Here is a 19,971-nt window from a genome sequence, read left to right on the forward strand (position 1 = left end):
CGTTGAGGCCGACTCTGAAAGCTCATTTCTCTTCTGCTCGATGTAATGTCGAGCATCAGAGAATGTTTTCTTGTTACCATCCGGCTGAACATGCCGAATGGCTTTCCTTGCAACCGTTTCTGGGAAATGGAGTCTTGAGAGGTCAAACTGAGGCCGAGCCGTTTCCTTGGGATGAGGAGTCGGCTGTCGGTCCCTGACCGATTTGTGCTTGCCCGTCTGGGCTGACTTCTTGGACGATTGCTCCTTGGCAGGAGTAGTTGACTTCTTGTTGGTGAGTTGTTTTATCTCACCACAGAGAGTGCTCACAAGCTTCATGAGCTCGTCTCTGGTTACTGGGTCTGACCCTTCCACCTGGGTAGGATCAGACGGCTTTTTTGAATGTCCGGCTGGTTTGCTCGGAGCATTCTGAGAATGAGGGCGCTCCCGCTTTTCCTTGCTGCGGATGCGCCTGGAGATGAGGGACCCATCTCTGGCAGTATAGGTTTCAACGTCACCGTCGTCACCTGAATCATGGTCCGACTGGACCAATACTTCGTCCAGGGGTCGATTGGTCTCTGGTGGTTGTTTGGTCTCCGGTGGCCGATTGGTTTCCAGAGGCCGATTGGTTACAGAAATTGGTACAGTTTCCAAAGAGGCCATCTTAGAGGTACTCTCCCCACAGACGGCGCCAAATGTTTCGGGGTTTTTTGAGTCCCTTGGGAGAGTTACAACACTAAGACTGGATGCTCGCTTGGATGCCTGTACCTGCAAAACAACGGAGCACCGAGTGGTCGGTGGTCCGCCTCCGAAGCTTAAGTTAGTCTAAGTCCGAAGAATAAGGTGCGGAATGTAAAGGTTATCTTCTCGGATTCCGAGCTCAAGTGTACGGTTCTCTTGAGAGTGACAGTTCTGACAATGATTGGCAATCACTGAATATGCCTCGTAAAGAGTGTCAAAAGAACGTAGCCATAAATGAGGGGGTCATCTCCTATTTATAGGCTTCTCGAAAAACGTGCACTCCCTAGGGTTTCGTGCCCTAGGGAATATTCACGCAGCTTTTGCAGTCCTCGGGATTTGGGCCTGAAAGCCGCCAATCCCAGGTCCTTTTATCCATCTGCCACGTGTCGTTCTTTGAGAGGTCCAGGGTGGCGCCCCTTTCAGTGACACGTGGCGGACTCTGATTGGGCCAACTGGCCTAGGGTATTTTTACCCAAATCATTAATGATTTATGATTTTGTTATCTAATCCAAAATTGATTTTTTTTTCTTGAATGTAGTTTATGGTTTTTTATTGGTTTATTTTTAACTAGTTCTTTACCCGAGCAACGCTCGGATTACTATTAATAAAAATAACTTCATTTTTTTTTCTCCTGCCTTCTATTTAATATCTTAATAATCTGTAACAAAAAAATGAACAAGAAAAAAAGTTGTAAGCAAAAAATATATGATGAATGTGTAATTAAAGCTAAGAAATATTTGTTTAATAATTGATTCATTGATCTAGTTTCCTGATTGCTATATATATATTTTATCTTTTTAGTTATCAATGCAATTTTATTAATTATCGCTAAGGCCCTGTTCTCTTCACCTTAAAAAAATAATTTCAGTTCAGTAAAAATAAGTTCAGTTTAGTAAAATTTAGCTTTTTTAAAAAAGAATTATAATAGGAAAATCTGTAAACATAATTTCAGTTCAGCAAAAATAATTTCAGTTCAGTAAAATTAATTTAAGTTAAGTAAAAAAAATTTAAGTTCAGTAAAAAAAATTTCAGTTCAGCAAAAAATAAGGTGAAGAGAACGGGACCTAAATAAATGAAATCAACGTACTTTTATTAAGTTTTTCTAATAAAATGGTAAGGAAAAACCTTTCATGAAAAAAAAAAAATTGGCTGATGGACGTGATAGTATGGTTCTGAATTGTGACTGTAATTGTTTCATATTATTTTTATGAAAAGTTTTTATAATTGATTCATATTATATACTCCTGTATGAATTGTTTCGGTTATGAAATATGAATTGTTTCATATTATTTTAAAAATATAATGCTGGTGATTACTTTTGTAATAACTAGTTTTTTACCCGAGCAAACGCTCGGATATTCAAAAGAATTTTATCTATTTATTTTTTTATTTATTTTTGTTTTTTTTATAAATTATACGTAGTATCTATATATATATATTATCATATTTATATAGATTAAATACATTATTGTAAAGTACTTATCTCTAATTTAAGTTTGGTGACATGTTATGAATTTGAAATTGAGTGAAAATCCTTTTTTTTAAGTGAAAAAAACAAACAATACATAGATTAAAGGGAATATATAATGCATTTTATAGATTAACGATTAAATTTATTTATTTATTTATCTAAGTTGTTATTGTTGTTCTATTTTTTAGGTTGTTTATTAGGTTGTATATTCTCTTTTTTTTTATTTATTAGCTATCTCATTATTTTGAAAAAAAAAAAGGATTTTTGGCTGGAAAATTTTTAATGTGAGTGTGACACGTGTAATTTGGGGATAATGCTGGTGATTACCTTAGTATATAGTATTGATTGATGATTGATAATACGTAATATATAGATATAGATTTGAAATTTTAATGGATATTTTGTAGTGAGTTTGTTATAGATATTTGAAATATAAAATATAATTTTTTTTCTTTTTTTTCTTTACTCCCTAAAGGTCTCCCCAAACTTATGTTGACTCCAAGACTTCAAATTCTCCGCACAAAGAGTAATTTTCGACTATAGAGAACCACCACACAGCCACGCCCCTTCAATCACCCCTTCACAAGACCCATCTGACTGCCAGAACTGTTCGAACCGAAAAGGCTTATCACCTAGACCATCCGAATGCTTGCTCCATAAGATCAATTTTATTGGAGCATGATCCGACCACTCTCTATCAAGATGAACCAAATGAGCATCCGGGAATAATTGCATCCAACCATCCGTTGCAAGGGCTCGATCCAGTCTAGTCTGAGTATTTTCAACCCCATCTCTTCCATTATCATATGTAAACTCATAGCCTGTAAACGGAAAATTTCGAAGACCACAATTATTAACCGCCTCCCTAAAATTTACCATTTGCCACTCCGCCCTATCGTTACCACCAAGCTTCTCGGAAGGGAACATAATCTCATTAAAATCACCAATGCACACCCAAGGAAGAGCTGACTGAGAGGCTAACAACTGGAGCAAACTCCACGATAAATGTCTATTGCTTACTTCCGGCCACCCATAAAATCCTGTCAACCTCCACCACTCATCACCAAGACCACCACGAACCTCAACATCAATGTGATGAATGGACATAGTACGCAATTGTAAATCTAACCCCTTCCTCCAAAGCAAGGCAAGACCACCCGACCTACCCATCGAATCCACCGTAAGTCCCTCAAAATCACCTAAAGTACTCTTTATTCTATTAAATTCAACACCACTCAGCTTCGTCTCTGATAAGAAAACCACAGACGGGGCCTCCTGTAACACCCCAATAATTCTCTCTTTAAACCTGTGAGTACCCTGAACAATATCCAAGAGAATTACTGGCGTGCTACCGCCACGTGTTCAAACGTTAAGGCTTTATTGGAAAATAGCAGCGGAAAAACTAACTCAGTTATAAATAAGTTTCAAAACCAATAAACAAACCAGATTAAGTGTTACAAGTTGGAACCATTAAGGCCCTTATTCAAAATCCAAACTATAAGAAGAAGTATAAAAATAAATCCGAGTTTAAATAAATCCAAACTCATGAAAAGAAATAAACTGCGAACAATAACCAACTCTCCACTCAAAATCCCACAACCCTGATGCGGATGTTACATGTGTAAGAACCTGTGGTTAATCTGCTCCCCAATATTACAAGTGTAAAAATTGGATCGTCACAGGGTCATTGAAAGGCGAAGGCCATGACCAAAGAAAGACACACACAAAAGCACGCAATCAGCAAAGCTGAGTACATAAAAGCTGCGGAACAAATTAAGAAATACCTAACATGCTACTAATAATCAATAATCATGCATCATTAAATTATAGACTCAACACACGACTCGATATCACTTTATTAGGACTTCACTAATTAATAGTAGTTGACTCGTTTTATATCATTCATTGGATTAAGCAATAGACAAGGTTGTCCAACCCATGCTCCATTTGGAACATCAATAAAGAAAACCCCATGCCTCCTTTCGGAAACATCAATAAACATCCAACGACCACGGGCGCGACTCCGTGACCGTAGTTAGTATGAGATCTCACCTAACTCCTAGTTTTAAGAAAAATATTTGAAATAAGAGACTCGTAGATCAGACGGCCTCGAGAAAAGTACACGGCTAATACCCCATGTACCCCAACCCCTGATTGTCATTACTCCAGATGTGCACCAATCCAGAGTTTTATTGCTCATCCATCTTGCACTTTACGTGATTTACAGGTTTAGACTTGGTGATACTCATGTGCAAACAATACAATCAATCCAATATCAATTCAATCAAGTAAAACAAGTTTCCAATTTCATTTCTTGATTTATGAGTGACAAGCAACATTTATTATTTATTCCTTTAACTACCTCGGTGTATAAACACCTTGAGTGCATAGGCACCCCAAATCCTTAACCTCGTCTTATAAGACTTGAATTTTTCCTTTACTCATCCTATTTCAATAATCATGAATGAGTTATAAATAAATCATTTCACATACTTGCATACATTTGCCTCTCATTGCACCTTGCAAAGTTAATACATAAATAATATTTGCCACGTAAAATAGTGCACATTATTCGAAAATCACAATGTATAACCAAACAATTATTCCCAGTCTTCTCTATACATGATACTAAGTTCTTGTTACGTTCCTAAACATGCTTCTAAAGGCAAGGTCTCGTAACTCGTACGTACCTTGAGTAAACAAATTGGTTGGCCACTTAACCAACTAGAAATCACCTTCTATAAAGTCCTCTCCTAAACCAAACAATAAGATTTCAATCAATACCCAAACAACCAAATTTACAGCAATACCAAACTACTTTAAAAACCCCTAAACCATTGAAATAATGCCTTTAAATTACTCACAATAGTCAAAGTTAATATTCCAATAGTTCAACTATAAGCTTATATGTTAAAATCATGAAAATATAGCTTATAACATAAAATTCCAGCAACTTTAAGGTACGGATTATAGTCTGAAAATTTAGTTAAAGGTTATAAAACAAACTCATAAACATCTCTACTTGAAATAGTCATTATATAGTAGGTTAGTATGTCGAAAACCTAAAAATTCATCATAAAACCATGATTTAGAACGTTTAAAACCAAGACTAAAAATCTGAAAATTTAATTTAATAATAGAATGTATGAATGCAACAATCTAAACTTGAAATACATAATTAGAATTCAATTAGTTTCATAAAAACTTAACCAAACCATCAAATTTCACAACTTAAACCCTAAAATATACATTATTCAAATCTGAAAATTTATTAATAATCAAAATAATTGAACTTAAACATAATTAACACATAATATAATTAGATAACTTAGTTAGCACGTTTTAAACCCTAAAACCATGAAAAATCAACATTTAAACCCTTAATTTTTAATTAAACCAAATCTGAAATTTTATTCAATAAATTAAACATGATAAAACTCATAAATTTATAATCTTTTATAAATTATACATACTATTAAAGCCTAATAACAATAATTTTATAATTGAAAACAAATAAAAATTAAAGCTTTAATCAAAATAACAAGAAATAAGAGGAAGAGAAATAAGGGGAAGAAGAAAGAGGCGAACGGGCTGCAAAGGAGGTGGTGGCCGGTGATGGCAGCAGGGCTGGCGGCAGCAGCAGAGCTTTGAATTTTTTTTTTTTTTTTTTTTCTGTTGAGAATACGTGAATAAGGAGGAAGAAAGGTGGGGGAAAGTAAGGGTTTTGGGTTTTTTTATTTGGACCAAGTTTCCTAATTTTATTTGGAATAAGGAATTGTGTAGGTTGGGCTTTAGTAAAACTTAGGCTTTGGGCTTCTAACTTAAAAGGGAGTTATGATTTAAATCATAAACTTAATAGTTTTAGTTTGCTAATAAAGAAAATACTATTAGTAATACATCAAAATAATTCATACTATAAAATTGAAATAAAACTAGTTGTATAAACAATAAATAAATATATTTTAATTAAGTTGAAAATATGGGGGATTACACCTCCCTCCGGATAATATCCCGGAGACCCGAAATTGCAGAGGGATTGCCCAACCCTCTACAGTTGAAACTCAAGATACTCATGGGGCTTGGCGGGGTTGCTCATCGACAGCCTCCGCCTCCCGCCATCCAGCTAAAGTAACAGGCACAACTTGATTTTTCGTAGCCGACTCTAACTCCACTACCTCACTACCATTATCCTTCCTGACTCTCTTCCCCAAACAAGTATTAGTCTCTACTTCCATAAAACTCCCATCACCAACCCTCACTGCAGCAGGTGCAGCAAAGGAAGAAACTTGTTCGTGATATTGCAGGGCTTGTTCGGCATGAAGAAGTGTACTGGAAGCAACGCTCTCGAGTGCTTTGGTTGACTGAAGGTGATAAGAACACTAAGTTCTTTCACCAGCGTGCGTCGAGTAGGAAGCGTAGGAACTCCATTCGCAGCATCACTGATGATGAGGGGGTTGTTCATGCTGGTGACGAGGGTGTGGGGGCTGTTGCAGTCAGTTATTTTCAGAGCTTATTCACGTCGTCGAACCCTTCGATGATTGACCAGGTCCTGAGTACTTTTCAGAGTAGAGTGACTAATGAGATGAATGCAGTGTTAAGAGAGGATTATACTGCTGATGAAGTTAAGATGGCTTTGAGTCAAATGCATCCGATTAAGGCCCTGGGCCCTGATGGTATGTGTCCTCTATTTTTCCAGTCTTACTGGCATATTGTTGGTCCGTCGGTTTCTAGCTCTGTTCTTGCTATTTTGCGTGGTGCTCCTATGCCGTCTTTTTTAAATAAAACGTTTGTAGCGCTGATTCCGAAAAAAGATAAAGTTAATCATATGTCTGATTTGAGGCCTATTTCGTTGTGCAATGTAGTATATAAATTGGTGTCGAAGGTGTTGGCCAACAGGTTAAAGATCTTTTTGAATAGTATTATTTCTGAAAATCAGAGTGCATTTACTCCGGGTCGCCTGATTACTGATAATATCCTGGTAGCATTTGAAATGTTTCATCATATGAAAAATTCGACATCAAAAAATGGTAATATGGCCTTAAAATTGGATATGTCCAAGGCGTATGATAGAATTGAATGGAATTTTTTGGAGGCAGTTCTTAATCGTTTCGGCTTTGATAGTGCTTGGAGTAACCGTGTTATGGAGTGTGTTCGAACGGTGTCTTTCTCGGTGTTGATTAATGGTCGGCCTACAGAGGAGTTCTCTCCGGGGCGAGGTTTGAGGCAAGGGGATCCGATTTCACCATATTTGTTTATTTTGTGCGCTGAAATTTTTTCACATTTACTTCGTAGTGCGGAGGAGATGGGAAGTCTACGTGGTATTTGGGTTGCCCTTACGGCTCCGGCTATTAGTCATCTATTATTTGCCGATGATTGCATTATTTTTTCTAGAGCAGCGGAGCAGGATATTGAGGTTGTTAAGGGTGTGCTTGAGGCGTATGAGTTGTCTTCGGGGCAAAAAATAAATTTTGATAAGACAACTGTTTCTTTTAGCAAAGGGGTTGTGGATATGAAGAGGGTTGAGTTGGCTTCTTTGATGGGTGTTCGACAGGTTGATGTTCATGATAGGTACCTTGGTTTGCCTACGGTGGTTGGGAGGTCAAAAAAAGTTATCACCAAAGGGATCAAGGAAAAGCTATGGAAAAAGATCCAAGGATGGAAGGGGATGGTTCTTTCTAAGGCGGGTAGGGAGGTTATGATAAAGGCAGTGGCCCAATCTCTTCCTACCTACGCGATGAGTGTGTTTAAGTTTCCATCCTCTTTTTGTGATGAGTTGAGGTCCTTGGTTGCTCAATTCTGGTGGGGTCAAAAGCAGGGTGAGAGAAAGATACATTGGTTAGCTTGGAGAAAGTTTTGTCGATCGAAGGAAGAAGGTGGTTTGGGGTTTAGGGACTTTAAACTCTTCAATTGGGCATTGCTCGGAAAGCAAGCTTGGAGATTAATTGTGAAGCCGGGTAGTCTGATTGAGCGTGTCTTTCGGGGTAAGTACTATCCCAATTCGAGTTTTCTTGAGGCTCAGTTAGGGGCGTTGCCGAGTTATACTTGGAGAGGGATCTTTGAGGCAAAATGGGTGGTGAATAGGGGGTTGAGATGGCGTGTGGGTAATGGGGATAGTATTAAGGTCTGGGAGGATCCTTGGATTCCGGGCACGCAATCCCGAAAGATTATTTCTCATTGTGGTAATGCTGATGCAAATATGAGAGTTGGAGAGTTGATCGACACTAATTCAAAGAGTTGGAATGTGGAGCTTGTTAATCAGTACTTTCTCCCCTTTGAATGTAACCGAATTTTGAGCATTCCAATTAGCCAAAGATTACCTGCTGATGAGGTGTGTTGGGACTTGGAGAAGGATGGCTGTTATTCTGGTCGTTCGGCGTACAGAGCTTTATTTGATGATGGTTGGAGGAGGGATGAAGAAGCACCTTCGCAAGGGCGATACATTTGGAATAAAATCTGGAAGTTGAATGTATTGCCTAGGATAAAAATTTTTGCTTGGAGAGCTTGTCAAGATGCACTCCCTACTCGCAATGGTATTAATCGAAGGGTGCATGATTATGATCCTACTTGTAGTATATGTCAATGTGAGGACGAAACTGTAACTCATGCTCTAGTCAGATGTAAACTGGCTCGTTCTATATGGAATTCAAGTAAGTTTCAGCAGCTTGATTGTTATAACTTTTGCACAATTGTGGATTGGTGGGAGTACGGTTTTGGGAGATTGGTGAGGAGGAGATGGAGGACTTGATTACCCTCTGCTGGGCAATCTGGGGGGCTCGAAATAAGTTTATTATGGAGGATGCAAGGCCGGATCCTGAGGGGATAGTTAAGTACGCGCTGCGTACGAGCTGTGAGGCTAGAGAGGAAGGTGAGAAGGTGCGTCTGGGGGGTCGTGTTGCTGGTCCGATTCACCCCACCTCATGGCTGCCACCTCCTGCAGGAATTCTTAAGGTGAATGTTGATGCAGGGGAGCTGGGTGAAGGGGGGTCGGGACTTGGGGCTGTTGTGAGAAATAGTGAGGGAGTGGTGGTGGCTTGTGCGACTGTGCAGGGGGCAGAGAGGTGGGATCCGTTAGTTGCTGAAGCTAAGGCCGTGTTTTGTGGCCTGCAACTTGCTAGAGATGAAGGCTTGCGAAGGATTGTGGTGGAAGGTGATTGTCTTGCTGTGATTGAAGCATTGCGTGGGCGTACGAGAGGCTCCAATGCTTTTCATTTAATTGTTGATGATATTTTAGATTTTTGTATTTCATTCGAATCTTACTCTTGGTCTTTTGTTAAGCGTTGTGGGAATAAAGTAGCACATGATTTGGCCCATTTCCAACCTTGGGAATTTGGTCGGAGAGTGTGGAATGATGTTATCCCACTTCGTGTTTCTGATATAGCTTCGAATGACTTAATAATATAAGCCTCTTGAGGGTTTGTTTCAAAATATATATATATATATATATATATATATATATAAAATATAAAATTTTAATTGACTTTTTATTTGTTTTAACATAATCTCTCTTTTAGTTGACATATTTGTTCTACTTTATTTTATTGTTGCCTTATTTTTCATTTGTACAAAATCTTCTTACTTAATATCTTTCCTATTCTTATGTTCACAAATTTTTAATTTATTTTTTTTACTTTAAAAATAATATTTTAGGCGGGAAATTTTTTAACCTCGTTGTGACAAGTGTCATTCCGGATTCTTCACCGGTGATTACTTTAGTATAGAGTATAGATGTATATTTTTTATATCACTTTTTTTTTTTGAAATAATATCACTTTTCTTATTACATTATTATTTTATCTAATCCATAATAGAATATTTTTTATAATAATTGAACTTGATTTTTATTTCAATTTTACTTTTTAAAGTTGAAATTATCTTTCTAATATAAATTTAATTTTATTACAATCATAAATTGTATTTTTTGACTTTTCAAATATGTTAATTCAACTTTTTTTTTTTTTTTTTTTTTACAATTTTAACTTAGTTTATGTTTATTGTGTTTCAATCTCTCTTAATTTTTTTGTAATTAGTACTTCCTCCGTTTTCTTTTACTTGCAACACTTTCCTAAAAAGGAAATGTCACAATACTTGCAACACACTATTAAAGGAAAGTTACTTTGGAAAAACTATACTATTTCCCTTATTTAAAGCACATGGCCCACTACATTACACTCCTAACAACCACTCATCATATTTTAAAGTGTATTATATCATATAAACGCCACATTTCTTAAATACTGTGAAAAAGTGTGTTGCATCTAAAAGAAAACGGAGGAAGTATATATTTTTTAATTAATAATTTAAATTGCAATATCAACATATAATTTATTCATTACTTTTTAAAAATTATTTAAATCCTAATATATAAAATTGATTTTTAGTTTTATTAAAAGATGATTTTTATTTTTTTTAAAAAAGATAATTTTAGTTTAGTAATTTCAATCTAATTAAGCATTTATCGTTTTTAATTCTTAAATCTCATTCATCAGTTTTACTTAGGTGACAAGTGAATTTTTAATTCTAAAATAAAATAGAAATCTAATTTTTAATTGGTTGAAATAAACCTTTGCTTATGTGGCGCGCCGAATGCTCTGGAAAAATGCCTACTTTATTTATATAATATAATATATTAGATATATCTTATAGAAACATTACCTAAAGGTTTTTCTAATTTCATATATATTTAAAGTGGCCAAAGGAGGGAATAATTCCCATGTTTTTTGGGAAGTTTTATTTCATTCCCAAGAAAGTTAAACTTCCTCCATTCCACTTTTTGTTGTCAACCAAACAATAATTATTTACAAAATCCCTACAGCATGAGTTAACACAACCCACACTACTGCCATATATAGGGTGTGATACACATTAGTTTTGTACATATTAGGTTATTATTACATACTAACATATAAGTATACAATCGACCGATTCCCATACCTTATTTTGGAAAAAAATTAAACAATCGACTGCTACAAGTTACAACCGCCTCTATACCCTCCGCTAGTATTGACTGCGTTGCCTATTCAGGTTAAGATTGTACATATTTTGACATCCACACGATCCATACCAGCTGCACAGTCCGCACCAATGTTGCTTCTATTCTACTTGAATGAAGCTATTAATTGTCAATAAGAGTATCAATTACCTATTGCTAATCCTCCTTCCCTCTGTTCTTCTCAATAGACTTCATTGCTTCTTCAAATGACTTCTGAAAAAACACAAAAAGCACTCCATAAGAGCAGTGGCAACACGACATTATATAATCACATCAATACATATTCAAATCAATTAATATTAAACAGAAAGTATTGTATTAACCAACACCAAATCATAAAAGCATGCTGAAGAAACTAATCAGTGTGAAACTCACATGAAATTAAGATGAAGGCATCTATTGCTGGAACCAAAAACATGAAATAAGCCTATAACTTCGTGCTCCATTATACAATTTTATTTATAAGTTCAATTAGGCAAAAAGCTAGGGCTTGGACGGGTAAAAATCTCCAGTCATATACATGTCCCTTTTTAGCTTTTCTAGCCAGCCAATGGTTGAACTAATATGGAAATTGTAAACCGATCATCAGAACTCAACAAGCCTATCAACTAAAAGCCTCAGCTGATGATGCTGGCTTTTTTTCTTTTAAGTATGGGTTGGGGGTGGGGTGATGTGCCCTGAGGTGAGAGGTTGGAGGCGGGGCCTAGGAAGTCTCGGCTTATAGTCCAGAGAAGACATTTGAGCCCACAATGGACAAATATCAAGCTAGCCTCCTATCTCACAATAGGAAACTAGGCAATAGGGCAATAGGCACATATACAAGTTATGTCGTACTACTTACAAATTATAGTGAGCAACAAGGCCTAAAAGAGCACATATCTATCTGTGATAAAAACTGGCTTACTACTTTGAGTACTTTCAGATTACATACCCCAGGATTTTGCATCTTCCACAGAGCTTCTCCACTCATGTCAATGACTGCTGTCCCGCCTAGTAATATACTGCAAAAGTAAAACAAAAACAACAATGTTAAATAGCCATTATAAATTTTTAAAAGTCATTACAAATTTTTCATTAGTCTACTCCAGAATGTTAGGTATCAATTTAATCAAAAAGGAAAAACCAAGAAGATACATAAATTCTTTCAAACTTCACTTTCACAGTTCACAGTTAGTTTACAGGTCCAACTACTTGCAGAACCAACATGTTAAGTGGTCATTGTAATATAATGTACTTTTGCTCAACACCATTATTATTATGTACTCAGTATGAGACAAGATCATAGATGACTTGGCATTACAAAATAGATCAATGAAAGTATGAATACTTTACGCAGGCTGGATGAGAGTTGATATAGACAAACATCAACCATTATAACTAGAGAGATTTAGTAATAATGAAGAAATAATTTATAGGGTGTGAAGATCACAAGTCCTTCACAAGCTACCAATAACACTATTTTTTTGTAGGAACAGAAGACATCAAGTTGTAAATATCGGCTGTGAGATTATTGAAAGCCTTACTCAACCGCAAGCAAACAAACTGATGATCTTCCATAGAAAGGACATCAACTTATTCTTCAACAGAAGACACACTGTAGCAGACAGTTTTTTTTTGGGACATTCAAAGTTTCAAGATTTTATAGGTTGTAAAAATTCCTTGGTCTTTCAAAAAAAAATAAAAAAAAAAAGAGAGAGATATCGGTTTACTTTAGCTGATTGACACGTCATAGAGGATTACCAGGGGCCACTTATTCAGCAAAGGTTCCCAAAGGATCAAACCTCTTACAAAAATAGGTATAGCTAGATTGAAAAGGAAAAAAAAAAAAAAAAAAAAAAAACGTATAATGGAGCTTCCATCTCAAGTTACATGTTCAGCCCATCACTTTGAAGACTGTTAGCTTTCAATCACAATGTGCTCGATGGAGTTTGACTTCAAGGGGGAAACATTTATACCATAAAAGAGAGATTCTTGAACACAATTACCTTCTTCTTCCTCGGGCTTACCCACACAGGTTAGTAGGTAAAATTGTCCACCCCAATTCCTTAAAAAAGGAGTCTTGCATAAAGGAATGGCAAAGAGATAAGAAGAAATATGAGAAGCCCAAACCTGAAAATAAAGCCAACTATCTTTGAGCCATCTAGCCCTCATAAAGACCCTGTCAATCCCCCGACTCTAGGTCAGCAGTCCTGATGATGATTTAACTCAGAACCTGAAATTGCTTCTAATTCTCTAAGAAATTTGGGGGCTATTTACGAAGTGTACATGATGCTGTTTGTGGAAGGCATTCACTATAATTGGCTTCAAGCAATTTCTAGAAGTTGAGAATTAACCAAGTCATTCCAAGGAAAACAAGCAGAAAGAACAGGGAATGGCTGAAGTGCTTGACTGCTTAGTAGTTTTGTGTTTGTTTTGATGTATAGATACTGTGTTTCTTTGTTTTTTTTGTGGTGTTCTGTTTTGGGGGTGTGTATAGGTAGGGTGGCTAGCTTCTGTGTAGCCTTGTTGTTTGTACAAGTTTTTTGACCCATTAATAATATTTTATACCTTTTTCAAAAAAAAAAAAAAAAAAAATCTAGAAGTTAGTGGTTTAAAAAAATCATCTATAAATTGTAGATTTTCAGATCTACTAAGAATTACACTTGGCTGTTAGATAAACTTTTTGGTCTAATTAAGGCTAGCAATACTGTTTTGTTGGCTTGGTAACAGTAGTGTAAGCATGATGTGGTAGGCCTGGTAGCAGCAGGCTATTTAATTGTACTCCCTCCATCCTCAAACTATTGTCCTCTTAGGCTCGGTGTTAGAATCCAACCTCGTTTTCATGTTATAGAATTTAGATGCTTTCTAGGCTTTTGTTTAAGTTTCCTAGGCCCTGGATGTTATTACTATGTTTTTGTCAACCCAGCATTTACTGGGAAAACATCGTAAATCCAAAAGGAAGCTCTTTAGGGAGCAAGAGATGAAATCCAAAAAGCTTCCTACCAAGTGTTACCTCGCTTTTATGTTGTGTTATTAGACCTCTATACATATTGTGTTGTCACATGCAAATTAGCACCCCAAACTCACTAAACACTAAAACTCGTGATTTGGTCTTGCCTATGTCCGCCTTGACTAGCTCGGCCATCACAAGCCTCGATCACCTGCACTTCATCACCAAAAAGATAGTGCCCCTTGTGATTTAGATGCCCTCTTATATTGCTTTGTGCTCACAAGCCTCGAAACCGCACAAGTCTTGCACCCTTGCTGCCAATAGGCAAGAAAGTGCCGCACAATCTGGTGTCAAAACACTCAAACCGTGACACTTGGGCAGACATACTAAGAAGCAATAGTAGGATAGTGTAGGAGTTTTTGGTAAAAAGTGGAAAACTAAGAACAAAAAAATTTCGATTTATGGAGAAAAAGTTAGTAGAAAATCCTACATCTCATAAGATATGGAAAATGATTTTGAAATAGATAACGGTGAGGCACATATCACATGAATTGGATGAGTAAATTATCCATTTAAGGTAATGGAACATTATTATAGGGATTGATTAAAATAGTATACCAATAACCAAAATAATTATTTTAGGACAGAGGGAGTAATCAGTTTAATTGTTGGCTGATTGCTTACTTTTGTTTTGGAGTATGATTTATGGGTATTGTGCATGAAGATTCCTTTGAAGTAAACTCCTTACAAGAAGATGGGTGCATTTGGATACTAATTCTGTCTGGGTCTAAATAAAGGAATATGTAATTGTACGCTTTTAAATTATCAAGCTTTATTGTATTCTTAATCTTTGTTGGTTATTAATATCATACTTCATTGCAAGAAATAGAAGGATGAGAGGAGGGAGGAGGGGGAAGGGGAGTGGTTGGTGCCACTGTATGAGTATGCAAAAAGCTGGTGCTCTGCCCACAGGTAACTAGATTAGGAGGCTGTGTGTGCTACAGGGTGCATCAAGTAGAGTACTCGATAGGCTGGCAGCGAGGGTGGTTCTGTAAGAGTTTTGAGAGTGAAGATGTGTAAGTCTCAAAGAAAGTGCTGTGAAAATGTAAAATGAAAATCTGAGAGAAAAGAGAGAGCTCTAACTTTCAACAAAAAGAAATGAAAGCATAGTTACATCATAATTTAACGGTCAAAGTTAATAAGACGAAGGAAGGATATTGCATAAGGTAACAGTGCTTCATTAAAAACACAGAAGTACGAAATAAAAAAATTAAAAAATTCCTTCTTCATCAAGCAATACCGGAAGTTGAACTCCGCATTCAACCATACATAAAATAGCACTCTTTCATAATTCCTTTTATTATAAAGTTTTCCTAATTTAATTTTCTTTCCTCAATTTGAACCAAACAGCTCCTAAACATTCTCTCATAAGTAACAAAATGATACCCAACTCAAAACACCACCACCAAAGAATATCACATATATAGTCACTAGTCTCACTACCTCTGCCAAGGTGCCTAGGTGACAGAGTGAAAAGCTTTCTTCTCCATAACTTTATCCAAGAATTTTCACTACTCCATCATAGCCTCTTTCATAGTCTAGCTTAGAAATGACACCAAATCATCCCTCCTCTGCAATATAAAGAATAGTCCACAACCTTACCCCAAAAAGACATACAGCCAAATTCTATCTCACCCATCGAAAACGAAGTTCTTGAATTTTAAAGTGTAAAAAAATTAGATTTTCAAAAAGAAATACTTTTAGCTAATTGGTACATAGGTACCTTCATCTTTATACAAATATGAAATATCATTCCTCAAAATATGGCTTTAAAATATTACCAATACAAATGTATTGATGACAAACAGCTGATGAAACAAGTGTTAGGTTTGAACACGGTGACTTCTTACAAATAAAGCCTAACATATTTATGAAGTCCTAATTCTTATTCATTTAAGATTAAACCTTTGGGTCAATTTTAGTTCCTAAGCCAAAACTTAAATGATCATACAACCCATCATTAAATTGCATGATATAACTTAAAGTTTCCTAAATTGAATTGAGTAGCTCATTCTTCAAGCTTATTTATTTTTCATCTACACATATTATATCCTTAAACACACAATTACACAATTTTACAAGCTCTAATTATTTTTATTGTATCCCCTTGATTTTCTCTTTTTATTTCTTAACTTTTCACGTATGGTTTTTTTCAGTCAGCATACTGAAGCCAATTCTCACCAATTCTGACAAAGTTGTTCCTCACAAAAGAGGTAAGGATAAAAAACTGCTCAATTCTGAGTTATACTCTAAAAGTGCCTTCTTTTCCTTCGTTTTTCCTTTCTCCTCTCCCAGCGTCCCTCAACGCCAATGTCAGGTGACGGTGGTCCTCGGCGGTGGTGAGAGACAGAATGTTGAAATTTCAAATCAGCTTAAGTTAATTCAACTACTGGATATAATTAAAGAGGCCTTCTGCAGATATCTCTGTTGAGCTCAATCTGGAACAGTTTCTATTCTAAACAGAGCAAGTTCAGAATAAGACACAGGTGTATCTTGGTCAATTCAGCCAACTGCAGGGGTGATGCAGTACTTGCCTGAAGATACTGATCAATTCAGATTGATGACAACTATTTAAGCACTAATAAAGCTAGAGAAGTTAATTAACTACGGTGGCTGTAATGGAGATTATATAAATTTAAAGTAAACAACTTGCTGTGGAGTGCAGCTCAACTACTTAAGAAGAGAAGGCTTGGAAGTTAAACCATCACCTTAAGAGGCAGAAATATAGTTTAAGGAACTTAAAAGAGTGTCAGAACAGATACATCAAGTGGTTTTTAGAGAGAAATATCTTTCAATCATGATAAGAGTCGTTAGAATATATATATATATATATATATATATATATGCCTAGGAGGTCTTTGCAGCTCTTCGATTTACTGAGAGTCGGAGAGTATAATGGGTTTTTAGATTTGATATAAGATAGCTCAATAAGTTAATAATGAGCTTAAGTACATAACTTCTCAAATGAAAGATTACCGTATTGCTTATCTTTTTCCTTAGCCCTTTACACCAGTTGTGTAAATCAGTATCCTCAGTTTATATTTTGTTCCTTTCTTGCTAAGTCTTCTCTTTTTTGATTATTTCTTCCCTACTAGTTCCAATAGAACTACTAAAGCAAAGAAACTATCTCGCATTCTCACATGTCACAAGAGCGAGAAGAATAAATATGCTCTTCACAAGCTCCAATTAGGAATCTTTTACACTACTTCGGATAGCATCTACTTTCCTCCAACTGACTTGCCACAGAGTCACGACATGCAACCATCAAGTGTTAAAATGCATTTCAATATATGTTCAGCGTCAAATGCAATTAAACACAGAGAACTCCAACTCTCTGTCCCTAACGGATATCCAGTGTGATTTCCTAACAACATCCACTATATTGACACTAGCATACTTACACCACATGGCTCCAACTTCAAATTTTCGGCTTCTTGACCATTCTCTCCTAAATCTTAACCCATATGCTTTCTTCTGACCATTTTCTCTCAATCTATAACTCCTTTCTCTACCCCATCCATTGCTATTTCTCTAACTACTCTCTCCTTCATATAAAAAGCTAATTTCACAGGCAGGGCAGCTATACAAATCGTCCCCCGAGTCCCAAGAAAACATTTCAAGCAACACATATTCAGAATCCTAACATCATCCCCAAATAACAATTGCACTATATTTTTCTACTAGTTTACAATTCCCTTAAATTACAATAATACAATTATACTGTATAATTCAGAATCCTAAACCATCCTTAAGGGTTTGTTTGGATAGGAAGAAATGGAGGGAAAGGAAGAGAAGGGAAAGGGAGGGGGGCTAAATCCATTGTTTGGATAACAATTTGAGGGAGGAAGGGAAATAGAGGGGATGGAAATGAAGGGAAAATTTTTCATTAATTGTTAATGAATAAAATCTTTCCACATTTGAAAGGATTTGGAAGGAAAACATATTATACAAACTGACTTACTGTAAAAAGACCGATGTACTCTTCTATTTTCCTCAATATGATATATTCAACTACAGTATTTTTCTCTCTTTACTGCTCTCCAGAATTATCTTTCCCCCAAATTCTAGGGTTTGGCATCCCTATTTCATCAATTTCAATTTCTTTCAATCTTTAATAATCTCAAATTTGTTCTTCAATTAGCAATTGAGTTGAATGTTTGCTGCAAATTCTGAAATTCAACCTCGATTCTGCATTTTTTCAATTGCGAAAACCTAATTGTCGAGGTTCTCGTCAATTTCAATCTCTTGCTCAAGCTGTTTGTGTGAATCAATTCATCAATTGCAACTTACAAAAATATGTTGTAGTTATGTATTAACACAACACCTTTGATTTTTCGTGTTTCTCATTCTAATGTAAGTGATTTTCATTAATTTTTTGCTTTTATTTTATTTTATTTATTTTATTATTTTTTTTTTATTTTTTTTTTTTTTGTATTCTGAAATGATGCAGCAAATTGGTGAATGGTGTTACACTGCTATCCCTTCCCTTCTTTTCTCTTCTATCCAAACAAGGGAGGTGAATCTTTTCTTCCCTCCCCTCCCCTTCTCTTCCCTACCCTCCCTACCCCTTCCCTCCCCTTCCTTCTTGAAATCGTATCCAAACAAGCTGTAAATTACAATAATTCATTACTATATTTTTCTACTAGTTTACAATTCCCTTAAATTACAATTAATACAATTATACTGTATAATTCAGAATCCTAAACCATCCTTAAATTACAATAATTCATTACTATATTTTTCTAATTGTTTACAATTCCCACAAATACTCCACTAATTAATATCTGAACAACAACAAACACAATTAAGATTAAAAATGCAAATAAAACAACCAAACGAATAATAAAGAAGATAAAGAAAAATGTACCCAGCAAAGGCAAGATGAAGAAGGAATGAACGAGTCGTCATATATCGAAAAACGGCATCTAAATTCGTCGCAAAGCGGTTAGCTCCAGAAGACGACGATGGCGGTGGTCGATAATAAGAACCACCGCGACGATAATAACCAGCATTGTAACTGCTGTTATTATTATTATTATTATAAGAATTGCTAGTTTCGCCACTGCTGTATCTGCTTAGATTATAAGCAGCACGCTTCCGATCATCAATTAAAACCTCGTAAGCTTCAGAAACCTGCTTGAATTTAAGAGTTGCAGCATCTTTTGCAGACTTTGATGATTGTGCGTGTTTATCAGGGTGAAATTGAACCGCTAATTTACGAAAAGCATCTTTAATTTCTGATTTTGAAGCATTTTTTGTGATTCCTAAGATTCTGTAATGATCCGCCATTGATGATCAGAGTTCGAGAATTGGAATATTGAATTGTGATTTTGTTTGCGTGATGTGATGTTATGGTTTTCTGGTGTTCGTTGGAAGAAAGAAGTTGTTTCGAGTGAGATGACATGAGTAAGTTACGTTGCATTGATTTTCAGAGAAAAAAGTGTTGGGGTTGACAATTTGATACGATCTGTGCGAATGAAGGTAAGGGTGATAGGGAGGTGTCGTGGCTTCGTTTTCTTCCACCATCATATTAGGATTCTAGCAGAGGCCAGAGGTTTCAATTTGGGTAACCAAATTATGTACTCTGTTTTTTTTTTTTTTTTTTTTTTTTTTTTTTAAATATGCATCCGTTTGATCGGCACATTTACGATTAATCGGCGTATTTACGAAAACGCTACTTTGATCATAAATATCTTTGATTGTGTATTAGTAAAAAATTGTAACAAAATTATATTATGAAACTAGACAATATGACGAATCTAATGATATATAATATTATAACATTTATTCATGTTTTAGAGGTGA

At 35.8% G+C, this 19,971-nt stretch overlaps 3 protein-coding genes across 5 annotated transcripts; 1 reads left to right on the forward strand and 2 right to left on the reverse strand.

Annotated features, from left to right (window-relative positions):
- Positions 1 to 2,725: 2,725 nt before the first annotated feature.
- LOC145596858 (uncharacterized) lies at positions 2,726 to 3,295 on the reverse strand. Its single transcript, XM_081653049.1, has one exon. The coding sequence runs from the start codon at positions 3,293 to 3,295 to the stop codon at positions 2,726 to 2,728; it is 570 nt and encodes a 189-aa protein (XP_081509175.1).
- Positions 3,296 to 8,977: 5,682 nt separating this feature from the next.
- Positions 8,978 to 9,589, forward strand: LOC145596859 (uncharacterized). The gene has a single exon (XM_081653050.1). It carries the CDS (start codon positions 8,978 to 8,980, stop codon positions 9,587 to 9,589), a length of 612 nt encoding a protein of 203 aa, XP_081509176.1.
- Positions 9,590 to 10,950: 1,361 nt separating this feature from the next.
- On the reverse strand, positions 10,951 to 19,712 carry LOC145599045 (chaperone protein dnaJ 72-like). Of its 3 annotated transcripts, XM_081655455.1 has the most exons (3): positions 19,034 to 19,711; positions 12,109 to 12,178; positions 10,951 to 11,390 (listed from the first exon to the last, which is right to left on the reverse strand). In XM_081655455.1, the coding sequence occupies exons 1-3, from the start codon at positions 19,453 to 19,455 to the stop codon at positions 11,334 to 11,336; spliced, it is 549 nt and encodes a 182-aa protein (XP_081511581.1). In that variant the 5' UTR covers positions 19,456 to 19,711; the 3' UTR covers positions 10,951 to 11,333. The 3 variants fall into 3 exon arrangements, with proteins under 3 accessions (XP_081511581.1, XP_081511583.1, XP_081511582.1); XM_081655457.1 differs by lacking the exon at positions 12,109 to 12,178 and having other exon boundaries at positions 10,951 to 11,387; positions 19,034 to 19,712; XM_081655456.1 differs by lacking the exon at positions 12,109 to 12,178 and having other exon boundaries at positions 19,034 to 19,702.
- Between the last annotated feature and the right edge of the window lie 259 nt (positions 19,713 to 19,971).

Source organism: Chenopodium album, chromosome 20 (genome assembly GCF_948465745.1).
Source record: "Chenopodium album chromosome 20, dcCheAlbu1.1, whole genome shotgun sequence".
Lineage (NCBI taxonomy): Eukaryota > Viridiplantae > Streptophyta > Magnoliopsida > Caryophyllales > Amaranthaceae > Chenopodium > Chenopodium album.

Excerpts from the sequence above, each read along its gene's own strand:
- LOC145596859 (XM_081653050.1), top strand. The coding sequence starts at position 8,978 with ATGGAGGATGCAAGGCCGGATCCTGAGGGGATAGTTAAGTACGCGCTG.
- LOC145596858 (XM_081653049.1), bottom strand. The coding sequence starts at position 3,295 with ATGTCCATTCATCACATTGATGTTGAGGTTCGTGGTGGTCTTGGTGAT.
- LOC145599045 (XM_081655455.1), bottom strand. The coding sequence starts at position 19,455 with ATGGCGGATCATTACAGAATCTTAGGAATCACAAAAAATGCTTCAAAA. Across the intron at positions 12,179-19,033 it reads CTTCATCTTGCCTTTGCTGG|TATATTACTAGGCGGGACAG; the intron begins GTACATTTTTCT and ends TTACTTTTGCAG. Across the intron at positions 11,391-12,108 it reads GGAAGATGCAAAATCCTGGG|AAGTCATTTGAAGAAGCAAT; the intron begins GTATGTAATCTG and ends GTGTTTTTTCAG.